At 39.8% G+C, this 17935-nt stretch overlaps 10 protein-coding genes across 12 annotated transcripts; 7 read left to right on the top strand and 3 right to left on the bottom strand.

Moving 5' to 3' along the window:
- Nucleotides 1-3: 3 nt before the first annotated feature.
- Gasu_03700 (ATP-dependent Clp protease ATP-binding subunit ClpB) lies at nucleotides 4-2828 on the top strand. Its single transcript, XM_005709065.1, has one exon. It carries the CDS (start codon nucleotides 8-10, stop codon nucleotides 2774-2776), a length of 2769 nt encoding a protein of 922 aa, XP_005709122.1. The 5' UTR covers nucleotides 4-7; the 3' UTR covers nucleotides 2777-2828.
- A 5-nt stretch (nucleotides 2829-2833) lies between these two features.
- Gasu_03690 (bacterial peptide chain release factor-like protein) lies at nucleotides 2834-3718 on the top strand. The gene is made up of 4 exons (XM_005709064.1): nucleotides 2834-3138; nucleotides 3192-3376; nucleotides 3428-3479; nucleotides 3539-3718. The coding sequence occupies exons 1-4, from the start codon at nucleotides 2854-2856 to the stop codon at nucleotides 3686-3688; spliced, it is 672 nt and encodes a 223-aa protein (XP_005709121.1). The 5' UTR covers nucleotides 2834-2853; the 3' UTR covers nucleotides 3689-3718.
- A 5-nt stretch (nucleotides 3719-3723) lies between these two features.
- Gasu_03680 (transducin family protein / WD-40 repeat family protein) lies at nucleotides 3724-4728 on the top strand. The gene is made up of 2 exons (XM_005709063.1): nucleotides 3724-3833; nucleotides 3880-4728. The coding sequence occupies exons 1-2, from the start codon at nucleotides 3737-3739 to the stop codon at nucleotides 4680-4682; spliced, it is 900 nt and encodes a 299-aa protein (XP_005709120.1). The 5' UTR covers nucleotides 3724-3736; the 3' UTR covers nucleotides 4683-4728.
- Nucleotides 4729-4733: 5 nt separating this feature from the next.
- On the top strand, nucleotides 4734-7147 carry Gasu_03670 (uncharacterized protein). The gene has a single exon (XM_005709062.1). The coding sequence runs from the start codon at nucleotides 4745-4747 to the stop codon at nucleotides 7112-7114; it is 2370 nt and encodes a 789-aa protein (XP_005709119.1). The 5' UTR covers nucleotides 4734-4744; the 3' UTR covers nucleotides 7115-7147.
- Nucleotides 7148-7152: 5 nt separating this feature from the next.
- On the bottom strand, nucleotides 7153-8553 carry Gasu_03660 (mRNA guanylyltransferase). Its single transcript, XM_005709061.1, has 4 exons — nucleotides 8313-8553; nucleotides 7695-8267; nucleotides 7487-7647; nucleotides 7153-7437 (listed from the first exon to the last, which is right to left on the bottom strand). Exons 1-4 carry the CDS (start codon nucleotides 8535-8537, stop codon nucleotides 7206-7208), a joined length of 1191 nt encoding a protein of 396 aa, XP_005709118.1. The 5' UTR covers nucleotides 8538-8553; the 3' UTR covers nucleotides 7153-7205.
- A 10-nt stretch (nucleotides 8554-8563) lies between these two features.
- Gasu_03650 (uncharacterized protein) lies at nucleotides 8564-9208 on the top strand. Its single transcript, XM_005709060.1, has 3 exons — nucleotides 8564-8807; nucleotides 8860-8922; nucleotides 8972-9208. The coding sequence occupies exons 1-3, from the start codon at nucleotides 8628-8630 to the stop codon at nucleotides 9116-9118; spliced, it is 390 nt and encodes a 129-aa protein (XP_005709117.1). The 5' UTR covers nucleotides 8564-8627; the 3' UTR covers nucleotides 9119-9208.
- A 4-nt stretch (nucleotides 9209-9212) lies between these two features.
- Gasu_03640 (MYB-related protein) lies at nucleotides 9213-10213 on the bottom strand. Its single transcript, XM_005709059.1, has 5 exons — nucleotides 10183-10213; nucleotides 10107-10135; nucleotides 9977-10053; nucleotides 9413-9926; nucleotides 9213-9359 (listed from the first exon to the last, which is right to left on the bottom strand). Exons 1-5 carry the CDS (start codon nucleotides 10205-10207, stop codon nucleotides 9249-9251), a joined length of 756 nt encoding a protein of 251 aa, XP_005709116.1. The 5' UTR covers nucleotides 10208-10213; the 3' UTR covers nucleotides 9213-9248.
- A 10-nt stretch (nucleotides 10214-10223) lies between these two features.
- Gasu_03630 (transcription initiation factor TFIID subunit D1) lies at nucleotides 10224-15166 on the top strand. Of its 2 annotated transcripts, XM_005709057.1 has the most exons (8): nucleotides 10224-11895; nucleotides 11942-12095; nucleotides 12149-12506; nucleotides 12561-12897; nucleotides 12951-13316; nucleotides 13367-14231; nucleotides 14282-14584; nucleotides 14630-15166. In XM_005709057.1, the coding sequence occupies exons 1-8, from the start codon at nucleotides 10324-10326 to the stop codon at nucleotides 14878-14880; spliced, it is 4206 nt and encodes a 1401-aa protein (XP_005709114.1). In that variant the 5' UTR covers nucleotides 10224-10323; the 3' UTR covers nucleotides 14881-15166. The 2 variants fall into 2 exon arrangements, with proteins under 2 accessions (XP_005709114.1, XP_005709115.1); XM_005709058.1 differs by having other exon boundaries at nucleotides 14282-15166.
- A 77-nt stretch (nucleotides 15167-15243) lies between these two features.
- On the top strand, nucleotides 15244-16253 carry Gasu_03620 (ADP-ribosylation factor). 2 transcript variants are annotated; one of them, XM_005709056.1, is made up of 5 exons: nucleotides 15244-15441; nucleotides 15489-15811; nucleotides 15875-15953; nucleotides 16008-16056; nucleotides 16108-16253. In XM_005709056.1, exons 1-5 carry the CDS (start codon nucleotides 15398-15400, stop codon nucleotides 16204-16206), a joined length of 594 nt encoding a protein of 197 aa, XP_005709113.1. In that variant the 5' UTR covers nucleotides 15244-15397; the 3' UTR covers nucleotides 16207-16253. The 2 variants fall into 2 exon arrangements, with proteins under 2 accessions (XP_005709113.1, XP_005709112.1); XM_005709055.1 differs by lacking the exon at nucleotides 15244-15441 and having other exon boundaries at nucleotides 15474-15811.
- Nucleotides 16254-16261: 8 nt separating this feature from the next.
- On the bottom strand, nucleotides 16262-17933 carry Gasu_03610 (mitochondrial processing peptidase). Its single transcript, XM_005709054.1, has 5 exons — nucleotides 17904-17933; nucleotides 17312-17851; nucleotides 16898-17259; nucleotides 16700-16846; nucleotides 16262-16654 (listed from the first exon to the last, which is right to left on the bottom strand). The coding sequence occupies exons 2-5, from the start codon at nucleotides 17787-17789 to the stop codon at nucleotides 16319-16321; spliced, it is 1323 nt and encodes a 440-aa protein (XP_005709111.1). The 5' UTR covers nucleotides 17790-17851; nucleotides 17904-17933; the 3' UTR covers nucleotides 16262-16318.
- Nucleotides 17934-17935: the final 2 nt, after the last annotated feature.

Here is a 17935-nt window from a genome sequence, read left to right as displayed (position 1 = left end):
TTTCAATATGAATTTGGATAATTTGACTGATAAAGCGCAAGAGGCTATTCAAGCATCACACGAGCTCGCGTTGGAGAATGGACACTCACAGTTGACTCCACTCCACTTGGCCGCAGCTTTATTTACAGAAGATCATGGTCTTGCCAGCTCTGTCGCTACTAAAGCAAAAGCTGACCCTGTAAACGTACGTAGAGAGTTGCAGAAAGCTGTTATAAGGCTTCCTTCTCAAGATCCCCCACCAACCACTGTACCACCCTCGCAGTCTTTCCTTAAAGTTATAAGAGATGCACAATCTTTACGTAAGAAGCAGGGTGACACTCATCTGGCAGTGGACCACTTGTTAATAGCTCTTTGTGATGATAAGGACGTTATTGCTTGTTTTTCCTCAGCAGATCTGACAAAGCATGCGCTGGAAGAAGCCGTCAAGAGCGTACGAGGTAATCGAAAGGTTGACTCCAAAGCAGCTGACTCCACTTACGACGCTCTCAATCAATACGCCCAAGATTTTGTAGCACTTGCCGAAGAGGGCAAGCTGGATCCAGTGATAGGTCGGGATGACGAAATAAGAAGGGTGATACGAGTGTTGTGTAGACGTAGAAAGAACAACCCTGTTCTTATTGGAGACCCTGGTGTAGGTAAAACTGCCATTGTGGAAGGTCTTGCCCAACGTATTGTAAGAGGAGATGTTCCAGAGAACTTGAACTGCCGTTTATATGCATTGGATATGGGAGCTTTGGTAGCTGGAGCAAAATATCGAGGTGAATTTGAGGAAAGACTCAAGGCAGTTCTTCGAGAAGTGAAAGAGGGAGAAGGAAAGATTATTCTGTTTATTGATGAGTTACATCTAGTTTTAGGTGCTGGAAAATCAGATGGCGCGATGGATGCAGCTAATTTGTTAAAGCCGATGTTGGCAAGGGGAGAATTACGTTGTATCGGAGCAACTACTTTGGAAGAATATCGAAAATATGTTGAAAAGGATGCAGCATTTGAGAGACGATTTCAACAAGTGTTTGTGAGTGAGCCGAGTGTTCCGGACACTGTCAGTATTCTTAGAGGTTTGAAGGAGCGATATGAAGTGCATCATGGAGTCCGCATTTTAGACTCTGCTCTAGTTGCAGCTGCCAAACTTTCTGCTAGATATATTACCAACCGTTTTTTACCAGACAAGGCTATTGATCTCGTAGATGAAGCTTGTGCAAACGTGAGAATGCAGTTAGATTCCCAACCCGAGGTCATTGATACTCTAGAGCATCGTAAACTTCAGTTAGAAATTGAAATTGCTGCTCTTGAGAAGGAAAAAGATGAAGCCAGTCGTGCAAGATTAGCGGCAGTAAAAGAAGAGTTGGATAATGTCAATGAGAAGTTGAGGCCACTGAAAGCCCGATTTGAGTCTGAAAGAGGGAAGATGAATGAACTGAAAGATATGATGACCAAACTGGATGCATTAAAGATCAAGCTTGCTGATGCTGAACGTCGTCGAGATACTGTTCAAGCAGCAGATTTGAGATATTATGCTATTCCAGAAATAGAGGAAAGGATTCGCTCATTAAAGAATGAAATAGATAAGGAGAAGGAAACTGACGCTATGGAAACCGATGAAGAAAGTGGTAAATTATTATCTGATGTGGTTGGTTATGAACAAATAGCAGATGTTGTTAGTAGATGGACTGGCATTCCTACGACAAAGCTGTCACAGAGTGATGCAGAACGACTTTTATCACTTTCTGCTTCTTTGCATCAAAGAATCATTGGTCAAGATGAGGCAGTGGATGCTGTAGCAGCAGCAGTTCTTAGGTCGAGAGCTGGAGTTTCTCGTCCTACCCAACCATTAGGTTCCTTTTTGTTTTTAGGTCCAACTGGTGTTGGTAAGACAGAGTTGGCAAAAGCATTGGCAGCAGAATTATTTGATGATGAGAAACATGTTGTACGTATTGATTGTTCAGAATATATGGAACAACATTCAGTTTCTCGTCTCATTGGTGCACCTCCTGGTTATGTGGGCTATGAAGAAGGTGGTCAATTAACTGAAGCAGTGTTGAGACGACCTTACAATGTCGTTTTATTTGATGAAGTGGAAAAGGCTCATCGTAATGTAATGAACGTATTGCTTCAAGTGTTGGACGATGGGCGTCTGACAGACAATCAAGGAAGAACCATAGATTTCACCAATACAGTTATTATATTGACAAGTAACTTGGGAGCTCAATTTTTGATGAATATTGGTTCCAAGGGACCGGCAGAACTTTCAGAAGGGTCAGATCACGAGGGAACTCCCGTTGTTTCTATTCCTAAAGAAGCAACTATTGACAATCGAACAAGAGAAGCCGTAATGAGGGAAGTGAAACTGCATTTTCGTCCAGAGTTTCTCAATCGTCTGGATGATATTGTTATCTTTAAGCCTCTTGCTCTAGACGAGTTGAGGCAAATTGTTCGATTGCAGTTAGATCAAGTTGCAAAGAGATTGGAGGAGAGGGATATCACAGTATCTATGGATAATCGTGCTGCCGACTACATTTTACGAGAAGCTTACGACCCAAGTTTTGGTGCACGACCTATTCGTAGATATCTTGAGAAGCATGTTGCAACAGAGCTTAGTATACGGTTGATCAAGGGACTGTTGACTAATCACTCACATGTACAAGTAACACGTGCGACTGAAGGTAGTGGCCTGGCTTTTCAGGTGACTCCCAAGAAGAGAAGTGCCACGGACATGGGAAATGGTTCAGTGTATAATAAGCAAGGTATTGTAGAAGAACCCGATGAAGAAGATATGTAATTATATTTGTGAATAAAAAAATTGGTAAATATTTGATATAAGATGTTCAACAGAATTGTAATGAGAAGCATATTTTGATGGGTACATCGTTGATGTTCTCGGGAAGAGTGATGCTGAACACTTTGTTTCCTCGTTGTTTCTTTAGCTTATCACGTCAGATATGTATCCATCAACATTGTCGTCCTCACTTAGTTTTTCAGTCTTTTGGTTGTTGCAAGAATATGTTGTTGTTTTGTAAGAAGCCCTCGTCGTTGTTTTCACAAGGCGCAACTTTGTGTAGTACAAGCGACAACTCTTCAGAAAATCAATCACAAGAGTCTGTGCTGAAACAACAAATGAATAAACTCCAAGTTGAACACATGGTTTGTGCCGTATTTTTCTTTTTTGTGTCGCCAGGGTCTTATGACTCCTATAGAGTATAGAGTTGAGGGAGCAAGATTTGGACGAGAAATTTATCCGTGGAGGTGGTCCTGGGGGTCAAAGTATCAATAAGACAGAAAGCTGCGTGGTTCTTGTTCATAAACCAACTGGTATTTGGGTGAAATGTCAAGAGTCTAGGTCACAATTCAGGAACAGGCAAATAGCACGTCAGCGGTTGAAGTATTGTCCAACTTGTTTCGAAATAGGTTCATTGTCTGACAATTTGTATAGGGAAAAAATTGACCTTTATTATCGAGGAGAAGAGTCGAAAGTAGCTCAAAAGGTAAACCACTTTACAAATATTTTTGGTTGCTATTTCGAAGTGCTTGCTGTTTCTTATAGATTGCAAAGATAAGGGCGAGGAAAGCCAATCGTCGAAAGAAAGCTATTAAAAAACATTACAAATCTAAAAAAGAGCGAGAACAAAGTGATGAAGAGTCTGTAAAAGACTTGTTTGAACAAGACGATGTGTGGTTCAGTCCGAAAGACTGAATAGCAAAAATCCATTTCAATGTGTTGCACTTCATTTCCGGTTTGGTTATGCCTTTGGTGTGTCCAGGACATAGTCGTGGAATTGTTGAACTAGAATATAGTCCAGTCACTGTCGATGGATATTTTCTTATTAGCGCTTGCTTGGGTAAGTTTCTGAAAAGTAGCCTGGTTGCTTCAATGACTTGTTATAGATGGTTATCCTATGTTGCGGGATGGGGCAACAGGTAATTGGTTGGGAACTTTTACAGGACATAAAGGAGCTGTGTGGACTGCTTCCTTAAACAACACTGCCACTTTAGCAGTTACTGGAGGGGCTGATTTTACTTGTAGGATATGGAACGCTCTCAATGGACTTTGTCTGAGGACATACTCTCTATCGCATATCTGTCGTGCCGCATCGTTTTCTGAGGATAGTACTAAAGTACTTGTCGGAGGCAATATGAAGACTATACATGTTTTTGATTTGACTGGAGGAGAAAAACCAGAGCCTATTTCAGTTTTGGAAGGCCATAAAGGAATCGTTAGATTTGCTCGGTTCTTTGGAAGTGGACATAACTTAATAGTGAGTGGAGGAGATGAACCTTTTCTTATAGTTTGGGATATTCGTTCAGGAAAGCCTATACAAAAGCTAGAATTGGATACCAGTGATATTAAATCTGCACAAATATCCAAGATAGGATCAACTTCGATGTTAAGTGCGGTGGCTGCAAATGGTTTGCAGTTTTGGGATTTGGATCACTTTTGTAAGTTAGACTCCATGATTATTCCACAGGACTCCGAATCAGCTAGTTTAAGTGGAAATCATGTTGTTGTTAGTGGTCGAGATCTGCAAATTAGACTCTATGAAAGGAATACCAAACAATTGCTTAACACTTTTCATGGACATCATGGACCGGTTTGGTGTGTTCGTTTTTCTCCTATGGGTGATAGTTTTGCTTCAGGTTCAGACGATGGAACTATTCGTTTATGGAATGATGAATATTTACATTTGTAATCGTTTCTTCGTTGCTTTGGGAAAGTCGAGCGGCCCGTAAACTATTTTTGGATGGTCTGATGATGGACAACTTTCATCATCGTTCCTCTTTACTAAGACAAAGAAATAAAGCTTTCAAAAAAGGTCAAAGACACGCATCCAAACGAAGTTTGAAAGATGAAAGTAAAGGAAGAGTAGAGTCAATACCTGATACCATCAAAACCAATAAAAGGCTATCCAACAAATTGGAACGTGAAAATAAACAAAAGCAGTTGAGAAAGGCAAAAACTATGTCACTATTGGAAAAGAGGAGAAAAGCGGCTCTCTCGGATGCCCCTGTAATTGTGTTACTTGTTCCGTTTACTGCTTCAGCTAACGCACATGAGTTGCATCAGTGGATTCTAGAGTCACCGGCAGTGACCTCACATAGGTCACTTTTACAGTGGAATGATTACATTTTGCTTAAAGGCACCAGTGACGAAGCCTCTACTCGTTGGAACTTGTTGTCCGTGGATATGGAAGACCTTTCTAGAGTTGTCGATCTATTGAAAATTTCGGATGTCGTGGTTCCTGTATTTTATGCGGATGAGTTGGCTGAAGACTTTACACCCGCAAGTTATTGTTTAGAGGTTTTGAGAACGATGGGTGTTTCTCGTTTGATACCGATAGCCATGTTTCCAGAAAAAAGACGAGACCATGAAGACTTATTGAAACAACATGAAATGAACGCAGTTAGAAAGCACAGAGCGCAATTTCTGGTAGATCAGAGTGTTGCAGAAGAAGTTGAACAAGTACGTCCTATTCCACTAAGTCATCAGGGACAAATTTATCAGTTGATACGAGGAGTAGCAACGAAGACACCTCGAAGACCGAAATGGAGGGAATCACGTTCTTATGTTCTTGGAGACAGTTGTCAGTGGGTGGATAAAAACGTGCTTCAAGTTGTGGGTTATATTCGTGGAAGGCCTTGGTTATGTAAGCAATTGTTATATTTGTCTGGAATAGGAATCTTTCAACCCATCAAAATAACAACAAAGAAGGAGCCTTGTCCTAAAAAGTCAATTCACAAGATTATGGATTGGGAAGACACTGAAAAAGTCATATTGGAAACTATTCCTGGTGATCCATCGTTTGACTCTACAACATCCTTTTATGAAGAAGATATTACCGATAAAGAACCCATTGAAGAGCATATGGATGATGACTATTCCGATTCGATAGAGAATAATGAATATTTATCATTTCCAGAGGAGGAAGATAACCATTTTCAAGAACCCACAGATGCGTATGAGACTTACATCCAGTCAACCACTCATGACGAGCCTAGCAGCGATAATGAAATGGAACTTGTGAATCATGAAGACGACACAGTTATTGACAAAGATGAATTAGAAAAGCTTCGCAATGAAATGAAGGACGAGTTACTATTTCCTGATGAAAGAGATACTCCTCTTGATCAACCCGCAAGAGAACGATTCCGCAAATATCGAGGACTGGATTCTTTGGCCAACTCAGAATGGGATGCAGAACAGGACTTACCACCAGAATACAAACGAATATTCAAATTTCCCAACTTCAATGCCTTTAGAAAGAAGCAGTTGGCATTAGAAAACAAGTTGTTACAACATAATCATAATGGGGATATCATCGAGTCTGGAATGTATGTTGCATTCTATTTGCATGTGGAAGAGAGCGAAAGAGATCATGTTGCTAGTCTTTTTGAACATCTTTGTGGACGTTCTCTTATTGCAGTATGTTTGCATCGCAATGAACATCGATATTCTGTCATTCATTTCCACATCAGACGTACTCTATTCGATTATCATTTACAGAGGGAAGAAGAGGATGGAACACAAACTGACAACTTTGAGTTGCCGACAGATAAGTTACCTTGCAGTGCTTCTTCAGTGGTAAAGTCAAAAGACTTGTTGGAAATTCAATGTGGATTTTTCAAATATCTGGCTAGACCTATCTTTTCAGTAACAGTCAATCATTCCCAAAAACTGAAATATATCAAGTTTCTACCTAATCATCAAACTATTGTTGCCTCCATATATGGACCTTGTGTATATCCTCCAGCTCCTGTACTCGTCATCAAACCGAGTCAAGACCATCTTATTGCACGAGGTTCTATACTTTCCATAGATACGGATCGCATCATTTTGAAACGCATCGTTTTGTCGGGGTTTCCTTATAGAGTATTCAAATCAAGAGCAGTTGTTCGTTATATGTTCTTCAATCGTGAAGATATCCTTTGGTTTCAGCCATATCCACTTTGGACAAAGCGAGGACGCCTAGGAAACATTGAAGAACCTGTTGGTACTCATGGTTATATGAAATGCCGATTCAATGGTCATTTAAAGGCTCAAGATACAGTTTGTTTAAGTATCTATAAAAGAATTTTTCCAAAATGGGTGACCAGAGAAGAGTATTGGCAATATCCTTTACACTGAGTTGTTATTTTGGATAAAAGAGGGAGGTGGAAGGAGTGAAATGGGAGTGGTTTTACGATATTTTGGATTGTTACTATCGTTGAAGAGGTCGTCATCTTCTATCTAAAAAACAATTGCTATTCATATAAGGCAACTCCACAAAAAGTTCAAATACCTTCCAAGATGGTCGTCTTTGTGATAGGGTCGGCTTCGTAGCTTTCGTGTTCTTTTTAATGCGATCTATAAGCTCTTCCCTTGTAATAGATTCTGCAGTGGACTCCAGAGTATCCATAACAGTCGTCGAATAATTAGGTGTGGTTTTATCGGTACGGTGTCGCAAATACCTAACTTCATGATAAAGAATTCAATACTTTCCTAGTCATCCATAAATACCTCCATTCTCCAGCCATTCGGTCATAAGAACATTCGATGATCTTTTCATGATGTTCCAAACGTGACTCGGCCCACTTTTTCTTCAAACTGGATGGAAAGAAGACTTCTCGATATCTTACTACTCCACGGTCTCCTTTGTATCCCAAATAGGTGTGAATATTCTACAAAGATGCTGAACAACTATCGAAAAATTTCTTTCAAAACATACTCTCGGATCCTCCTCATTACCTCCATCTACTTCAATAAACAACATAAAATCCACAGAGTTGTACAAAGGATACTTCCATTTGAGTAATGCTGAACAACTCTTTAGTGGATAAGCTAACTGAACAGGAGTAAAAATGAGACCATCGTTTCGATTACAGACACAACCATCGAAACGATGTCCGTTCTCATAAACATAGTCACGATCCTCGTTCTTATATATTCTTGAAAATAATCGATCAATTTCCGTTTTCTCGTAAACATCTTTGATTCTAATTCGCAAACTTCCTGCAGTGGAAGCAGCTAATAAGCGAGGGCGTACAACCCAATCTTCGACTGCCAACATGCGGCTGCGATAATTCTTTTGTCCTATTCGATGGTCTCCTTGTATAGCAACCACATCATATACCAAGTATTCCCAAGTATCGGTAGCCAAATTGACACATAACTCGCCGTCCAACAAGGTTTCGTGATGTTCTTGAACAGTGGAATTCATTGCTTCGTTGGGTAAAGGAAATGGTGGTTTGGGTACGATAGGATAAAATGAATATTTTCGGTCGATGAGAAAAGCATGGTTCTACAGATTGATCATTTCATCAACTGAAACGAAAAAAACTGATACCTCCAAAATCAATAAGAAATAACGAGTACCATCACTTTTTTCTAACAAAACATAGTCGTTGTGACAAATCATATCAATATGACGTCTACTTAAGGTAAGTGGCAAGGTTCCCGGGAAACCGTGTACTTCAGCCACACCAGCAGCTTCACAGCAAAGCTTGGAAACCAACCGAATAAAAGGCTGTGAGGAATCTTTGTCAAGTTCTTTCAATCCGATTTCTGTCATACAAAAACAAGAAACCTAAATGCAAGCGTTGAACCACACAATCATCTATTTTCAGCAACTCCAAAATCGATTGGGTTGAGTAAAGAAAGCATGCGAACTAGTTTGTTCACTTTATGGAAACACGTTTTGCTTCCCAATGTAGAAAGACTGAGCATAAATATTTCTCAAACCGTAAAGATCCAAGATAACAAAATGAATGGGGCTTTTACAAACTATTTCAAGTACAATAGGTTACCATCAGAAAAGGTGGGGCTTTCAGTGTCTTGGCCGGTATGTGCCTAAGTGAAACTGTCGTTGTTGTTGTCTTTCATTCAAAGTTCAGTTTGATATTAGGAAAATTTCCAATGATTGGAGTACCTTGTGGTTTATCAACGAAAGTGGCAAAGTAAGTGTATAGTCAGAATCTTTGGAGACAGAATAAAACAAAGTGTTAGAACTCTGTGGAAAACCCAATAATACAGGATACTCAGTGCCCTTTAGTGGATATGGAACTTGGAAGTGTGCTTAAGAAAAGAAAGAAGAAAATGAATAAACATAAACTAAAACGCAGACGAAAGCGAGACCGTATGAAAACCAAATAAATGTGACTATCATACATTACTTTTACCGAAGGAGTTGTATATCCAACAGAATACTTGTGTACTTATATATGCACAAACGAAGACATATCTATTCACAGAGAAGATTCCACTTCTGTAGGCCTCTTAACAACTAGTTAAAAGTATGCAAAGCGTCATGTTGTATAGAGGATTGGTTGGTCGAAATATTTTCTTGTTGCGACTTTCTCAACTTCAAAATGTACTTCTGATAATGGCTTCGAACCTAACGAAAGAAACAATCACTAGCAAACCATTATCATAAGTTGCTTCTCTTACTTGAGTTGGAGTTCTAGTTCCTAAATACTCAGCAATTGCCTTTAGGTCTGGTTTACCATCCCTTTGGTACTTGGACAGTCCCTCCACAAACCGTTGGTGTTCTTCATGAGTCCAATAGCGCACTTCTCGTTTTTCCTCACTTGATGAATTCTGTCCGCAACTCGGTTCACCTACTGGTTGCTGACTACCTGCAGAAACAACGTTAGGAGCTTCCATATACTTTGGAACAAGTGCTGCTTCTGGTACTCCAAAGTTTTGTCTATTAGTAACTAGCTTTCTGGGAAAATCTACGGAATCGATCGAACCTTGTTGCCAAGTTGTCTGCGCGTAGGGATACCCTGGGTGGCTATATACTTGCTGTGGTCTATCAAGAGATCCTGAAGGAATGCCTTTCTTTTGTGCCGCAAAAACTTGTCTATTTCCTGAAACAGAATAGGACGCAGTTATGGTGCTGAATTGGGCATCTGCTAAAGAAGCCAAGTAAAAAAGGTTCCGTTGTAACCTCTCTTGGTACCTACAAGTATATCTTTGTAAGGCAACTTTTGTTACAAGAAAACGACCTACTTAAGGCAGTCTTGGAATCTGCCCCTATTCTGACAGTCTAAGGCCGCCATAATAAGCTGATGATTCTCTTCCAATAACTTAACCTTGGTTGAGTAACTTGGTTCACTTTCGGGACAAGTTGTACGAATACCTTGTCTACTTTTTCACTTATTGGAGCTCCTTTTTCCAAGTCAATTCTATCTTAAACTCTAACTATGTCTACGTACCATGAGTGTCGTGTAGTCGTTCCATAGTTACTATGAAGTGTTGTGTAGCGGTTGCCACTCTCTTTTTAGGCGCTCTATCGCTTTGTGGACTTTTCCACACACAATAATTGTTGAATTAAAATTGGCTGGCAACACGAGAACATGTCGTTGAACGATAAGGAGTTTAAAAGCTCAACAAGAAACTGGACGCAACCCTTGAATTCAATTGTTTTCGGTTTTGCTGATGAACAAGCTGCTAAATTGCTGAACGAAGAAGGAGCGGATTTGTCGCAGCTGTCTTTTTTGAATCTTGGCGAACTTGAACCTGAAGTAGCCGCACTGCTTAAAGGAGAACAAGCGGAAACGAATGAAAACCAAATAGAAGATTTCTATGGAACACAAGGCAGTTATACTGCACAAGCTGTTCAAGTAGGCGAAGAAGACGTAGGAGAGGATGAACTAGATGTTGAAGATGGTTTTTCTCTCAAACACAACGAAAACCCCCTTGTTTTGGACACAAAAGGAGTTTCCTTGGCTGGAGACGAATATGACTTTGAGTCTGATGAAGATGGTGAGCAAGTCTTCAGGGAGCAGAACGTTTCCTCACCAGGACCCCAGATGGACAAACAAGTCAATCAGGATGAACCAAAAGTCAAGAACAAAAACCTCCAGCAAAAGAAACAATTGTCCAAAACAAAAGTCCTTCCGAAGAAACTCAATTCGAACGACTTTAATGAAAGTGAAAATATTTATCGAAAGGGTTGGGTCAGGTTCTCCGAAATTTTTGACATTCCACAAGAAAAGCAAAGAAAGAGAAAAAAGAGAAGAGAGTTTCTTTTTGGTAGGAAAGACTCACAACATTCTGGAAAGTATGGACGTACGCAAGGTCACTTTGCTGGTACTGTACAGAATATGGATATTGTATCCAAAATAGTGGAAGATGACTTGGAAAACAACAGTTCGTTTCTAAACTGGAATAAGTTGTGGGGTTCGAAGACTGTCTATAACACGCAGGAAACAAAAATGGAACCTTTTCCGGATGATTTACTATCGGACCATTCTGTTTTTGCTGTCGAACTGAGGAATTGGGAAGATGAGATAGATTGGGACTTTTCGACACTTACAAAAGAAAACGATGATAATGACGAAGATGTGGAATGGGAATTAGCGGACGAAGACTCGAACACTGACAAAGTTTTGGTACAAGACGACACAAACCCCATTAACGTTGATTCAAAGGACAAGGTTATGAAAGATTCAGTTGAAGGCGTCAAGGAAACGAAGGACAACAGGGATGGCATTGTTAAGGCTCCTTTAGTGGCTAACCCACTTTTAGACAATTCTTTCTGGTTGGACGACGACCTTTTAAGAGTTTGTGATGCAATTGAAGGCAGCGTTGGTGGGAATGTTTCACTATCACATCTTATTGTGAACTTGAATGATAGCGATATCATATTTGAGTCATGGGAATCGACAAATTCAAAGAAACGTTATGAAAGTGCATCTTCAAACTCGCTGTGGCGTGACGATGCCATATCATTTAACGTTTCCAAAGATGAGTTTTATGATTCTCCAGACAAGTTGATTCGGCACTTTGTGTCTCATGGTATTGGAAAGTTGGAACATGCGTCTTTCTGGAAGCAAGGTGTTTTCTTGCCACGTTTACCTACTGATGTGATGATTGAGCATTTTCATCGCCCTAAACTAGAGATTCCTTCCAATCTCCGGAATACGGTAAGTTGAAGAGTTAGAAGTGAAACTTCTTACGTTTGCATGATAGCCTTTGTCGTTATTCTATCCTTGTGTTGGTCAGGAAGAAATTACCACCAATTCCTTGAACTCGTTTGAAAGTTTTTCAAAATGTGAATTATCACAAAACGTTATTTTATTAGAATATGGTTTGGAACATACTCCTGTTCTTGTACCTTTACCTGGTAAGTAGTTATTATTGTTGTTTACTTTTATGCATCCAACCAATTTTTTTCAGGCATGGCATCAAGATTGGTAAAATATACTCGTCTTAAAACAGGAGACACAAAGACCAAGGAAGACGGTCACTTCTCTACCAACTTCTTTCACAATGTTTATTTAGCTCCAGACGAACCACCACCCTTATGTTCTGGTGATGTAAAACCAGGACAGTCCGTTACTATCCTGGAATCCTCTCTTTTCCTAGCTCCTGCCGAAATATTGACTCCTAGGAAGACTGATTTCCTACTAACTATGAAACGTGTAGATAACAACTCATACTCTTGTTTTATTAGAAAGATTGATCATGTGATAACAGTTGGTCAAACGGAACCTCGAATGAATGTTATGGCACCCAATACTGATCGGTTTCGAAAGTAAGAATCGAAAATCACCATTTTCATTGGTTTTCTTATGAACTCCCTTCTTAGATTTGTCAGAGATCGTGTTTTACTATACGTCGTTCTTGAATGTCTTCGAATTCGTAGGGAAGGCTTGCCATTGGAACTGAGTCGTGCTCAAGTCGACGAAGAGTTTTTCAGACATAGTTTTCCTAGAAGTGCTGTTGAGAGGACAATCAAAGAATTAGCATATTTAGAGAAAGGAGTATTTAAGGTGGTTGAACCGAAAGAAGGATTTGAAGTCCTTCGTGATATGTTACTCAAGAGTGTAACACCGGAAGTGTTGGCATCGTATGAATCTATGGAATATGGATGGTCTATTATTCAACAAGTGGGCATTCATATGTTTACTCATCCCACAGCTCATGTAAGGAATTGAAGATGGCAAGTTTGTGTTGTTGTTCACATGAGACTGTTTAGGGTGATTTAATCAATGCTGGAGAAAAGGCAGGTACTGCTGATGGAAAGGAGGTGGCAGATTATATTAGAAGAAATCTTTACAGAACACCTTGGTATCGAGCAGAAGAAATGATCAAGTTACAGAAGAAGCAACTTCGCGAAATCAATCGCTGCCTTTCTCGCGCGTCAATCGGAAATGACTTGATGAACGAAAAGAATTTGGATTCACGAATTGGTGCAATGACTTATCCTCAACTACGCAGTGCACTCATATTTCATTTTCATATTCCTGGTCGAAAAATTCCAACAAATGTCGATCATGCTAGAGAAATGGTGAGGAGACTAGCTCGTAGGAGAGCAGCCCATGGGTTCAAAGAGAAACACAAGGTATATTCATATAGAAACAAAACGAACAAGAAAGTAACTAACCCTTTTAGGCTATCGTCGAATATCATCGAGCTATCATAGATGGCTTCAAGAGGTTTGAAAGTACTCGAAAACGAGCTGGTTTAGTTCCTATAGAAGATCAAATATTGGCATTAAGAGATGGAAGGTTGGACAGAGTGAACTCCTTTATGGAACGATTTAGGCGCTCTATTCGTTCGGTGCGAAAAGGAGCTATAGCCGCAAGTATTCACTCAGATTCCAAACAAGGTCCTCATTCTGGAGATGATGAAAAGAAGGCTTTAGAAGATTTATCAAAAGAACGTTTCCTGGGACCAAAAAGACTTCCAAACTTACCGGAACAAGTTGCTTTGGTTAGAAAACGGAAGGATCCAGTAACAGGTGAAATCCACAAAGTACGAGAAATAATAACGGATCCTGAACGCATTCAAGAACTGCTAATCAAACGCAAGCAGAGAAGTCGGAACAATAATGTTGGAGAAGATAATCAGAAGGACAATCTAAAGTTGAACGTTTCATTGAAGAAGTTGGCTCGAGGTACAAAGGTCGCAAGATCTGAGAAACGGCAAAGGAATGCAGATCAATCAAAAGCATCAAGAGCTAGCGCTGTACCAGCTCAACGAATTACTTTGAAGTACTCTGGTCAAAATGTTGTCAAACAAGTTAGCGCAAGAAGCTTTCGTGAACCATCAAAAAGGCCTCCAAGAAAGACACCCGTTCAGCATCTTAATGATCTATTCCTACACATCGAACAACGTATGGAAAATGCGAGAGGATATAACGAATCCGTATTTGACCACAATCCACAAATTCGTATCTTCTTAGTTACCGAAGAAACTCCTGAAGACAGAAAGCGTGTTTCCTTGAACCTCGCGAGACCTGAAGATGATAGTATAGGTTAGAATGGAAGTTCTATTGTGTTGCTTTTACCATTTCTTATTCGATAGGATTGGATCTTGTGAATCCTTTGGACCGCACTAAACATAAGGATTATTTCAGAATTGTGGACAAGGAAATGAATCTTTCCACAATTCGGCAAAAGTGCATCGACAGAAAATACAGAGATGTCAAGGAGTTTATTGCGGATATTGATTTGATGTTACATAATGCGGAAGCATTTCATTCAGATAAACCGTCCTATTGGATAATACAACATGTGGAGTTATTGAAACAAGTTGCTGAACAAGAAGTTCACAAATATCAAAACGAATTATCACAAATTTACGATCGAATTCAAAATGGAAGGAAAGGTAAGCAGCAACGCCAAAGGTTTGCAAATGCTGAATGTGGAGTAGCCGAAAAGCGACGTCGACAAAGAAAAGCAGAGTTAGCTCATCGTAAGGCTGCAGAGGAAGCCAGATTTCTACAGAATAGTATGCAGGCGAATAGTTCAGGTGAACCAGCTTCTTATTCCGCAGAAGGTTTAGAGCTAGAACGTAAGACAGAGGAGTTGAATGATAATGAATCTGTACATATGAGTAGCAATCATATTTATGAGGAAGGAGGAAATGAGCAAGAAAGTGGTTGGGAAGAAAGAGAATCATGAGTGTTCATTGGATGGACACTATGGAAAGACGAATCAACAACTATTAGTTTTTCGTCTTGTTTGTAGTCTCAAAGTTAGTGAGAGGAGACGGGTGTATATTAATTCAACTGTATTTGAGACGCCTATATTTTTGTGAGTATCCGTTGTGACAATATCTGTACTACTCTAATGTATGTAAGTTTGTCTTATTTTAAAATCGATGAACTTTTATTGGGTCATTTTGACTCGTTTAGTGTGTTATCAGAACGCGTTATTACTAGTGTACTATAAAGTTGGGTTTCCCCTAAACAACTATGGGTCACAAAGAAACTTGGGCTCTTGTGTGTGGTCGAGTTTTCTAGAATGTTAAGTATTTGGAGCAACTGTCGTCGGTTGATCAGTCTCTCTCTCTCTCTCCAGCCAAGAAGAGATTCCTCTTCGTTGCTGCTGAAAGTCATTGTTGGAATTCATTTCGCTTTACAATCGTTTTTTGATTGTTATTGTAACTTGTCTATGATAGCATAGACTGCGTTTTACTATGTTGTCTTCTATATGGGAACAGCTGTTATCATGGCTAAAAAGGTATAACTATTAAGTTAACTTAATTGTGCTTATTTGAGAATGTTCAGTTTATTCTTTGAACAAGAAATGGAACTAGCAGTATTGGGACTCCAGAATGCTGGTAAAACAACCCTCGTGAATCTCTTCGCAACAGGAACTTTTACGGAAGATAGAATTCCTACAGTCGGTTTCAACTTGCGAAAAGTTAGAAAAGGTGGAGTGACTCTCAAGGTTTGGGATTTGGGAGGACAGCAAAGGTTTCGTTCCATGTGGGAAAGATATTGTCGTGGTGTGAATGTTATTGTATTTGTTCTCGACGCAGTTGATAAGGAACGTTTTCATACCGCCAAATTGGAACTTTTAGAGATCCTGCAGCGACCTTCTTTAGCAAGTAAGTATTGAGCTGTTGGGGGACACAACGCAGGGAATGTTCATCATAAAACCATAATAATAGATATTCCATTGCTATTTTTGGCAAATAAGAGTGATCTTCCTGGAGCACTTGTTAACCCACAAGAAATTATCCAGACATTGTAAGGTACAAGTTATGTAGTTGGGTAGTTGATTGAAGCTTTTGTTTTCTACAGTGACCTAAAATCCATCAAGGATCGAGAAGTCGCGGTATATTCCGTTTCTGTAAGACTAATCATATTGTTTCCAAAGATGCTTATTGATGTCGATGTATAGGCAAAGAATCGAACCAATATAGATACCGTGTTGCGATGGTTGATTGTGCACAACAAAAAACCTGCCAATGTCAACAATCAAATGAGCAACGGCGTATAAATAGAAAAAGAATCAACAATTGCAATAATAAAAATGTCGACATGCGAAAAATGATACGGAAACAAAAATTTTTATTTGTTATGCACCAAATAACGACAAGAAAAGCATCCACTTAAGCAGCTACAGCGCCATGTTTGAAACCAGCAGTTACTTCGGTATAAGAAGGAAGTCCGTGATGGTCACCATAAATGGCTAATGTTGGCTTGGAGGATAACATTCTATCGATTACTCGCTCTAAATCTTCCGTCTTTACTTTGTCCACCATCGATGCAAGTTTGTCGGGTTCTAAATACTGTCCTGAAGTTAAGATTTGTCTTCCCAAATCTTCGCAAACTACTGCTCTACTTTCTAAATTCATCAACAAACTTGATTTGGTCATTTTCTTTGCTCTTTTCACTGCTCTTTCATTCAACGCCTGCTTCATACTCTTCGTTTCCTTCATCAATATCTATCCAACAGTTAGCGACTATTTTCATACATAGTGAAAGCTCACTTCAAGTAATTCTTCAGTTCTTTCAGGATCTGCACTGCAATGGATTCCAAAGAGACCTGAATCTGTATAACAATGGTTGAACGCGGTAGCTGAGATGATCCAAGGATATCCGACCAATAGTGAAGTATATAACCGAGAGTACATTCCCTTTTCTCATTTCATAACCAAAAATAAACGAAGCAAATCATATTGACTTACTTTGCCAGGGCCACCAGCTGAGAAGGAACCTCCTCCACCCAATAAAGTATGAAGAATACATGCAGGAATAAGATCTTTGTCTTTCCAAGGAACTCCATGAAAAGCAATGGCTACTTGTACTGGACCATCTCCAGCTAGCCTTGCCTCTCCTCCCGTATAAATTGCCTTTGGACGAACATACCGCCTAGGAGATGTTTGAATATTTCCAAAAAACTTATCCACCAACTGAACAATCTCTTGATGGTCGACATTGGTTGCAGAAAATATCATTCTATCTGGAGTAAAATGCATTTCCATAAAGGCAGTTAATACATCCGAGTGAATCATTTCCAATTTTCTTTCTTCAGCAACTAGTGGAAGTCCTAAAGAATTGTTCAATCTTCTCAAAAGAAGATATATTATAAAGTTACTAACCCAAAGTACGATAATCATAAGCTGCAGCGTGCAGACTTTCCATCAGCTTGGTTTGAGAGTCAGCTGAGAGATCTTTGACTTCTTTCTCTACTACTTTCTTCTGTTCTTGAATTTCGGCTTCAATAAGGTCTCTCATAGGCTCACTGTCTACGAAGCGAAATCTGGGATACAAGACTGTCTCAGCTATAGCTTCGACAACACCAGGGACTACTTTACGAAGACATTCTGCTGTATAAGATAAAGACTCTCGTGAAGCGGCTGCACCTACAGTTGCTCCAAGTTTCTCCAAGTCTCTAGTCAACATGAAATGTGAACGTTTGGTTGTGGATTTGAAGGCCATGTGCTCCAAGAAGTGCGTTGCTCCAGCTACTTCCGATGTTTCATCTCTGGACCCTGCATCGACATACAATCCCAGAGACGATACGTGGCCGTCCAAATCTTGGCTGATCACACGAATTCCGTTGCCTAATGTTGTCATCAGATGTGGACCCTTTTGTGGGGCGCTTATAGGTTCTGGTTCAGGTATTCCCGGGAAAGGGTCTATTCAAGTTGTTTAGTTTCTTTCTGAAACTATCCTGACGTACTAAAATACCTGTCAGTGGAATTTCGTGATCGAAAAGACCG

This window comes from Galdieria sulphuraria (genome assembly GCF_000341285.1).
Source record: "Galdieria sulphuraria unplaced genomic scaffold scaf_1, whole genome shotgun sequence".
NCBI classification, from domain to species: Eukaryota; Rhodophyta; class Bangiophyceae; order Galdieriales; family Galdieriaceae; genus Galdieria; species Galdieria sulphuraria.
The sequence above is the reverse complement of the archived record's forward strand: the minus strand, read 5'-3'. Positions and strand labels throughout refer to the sequence as shown.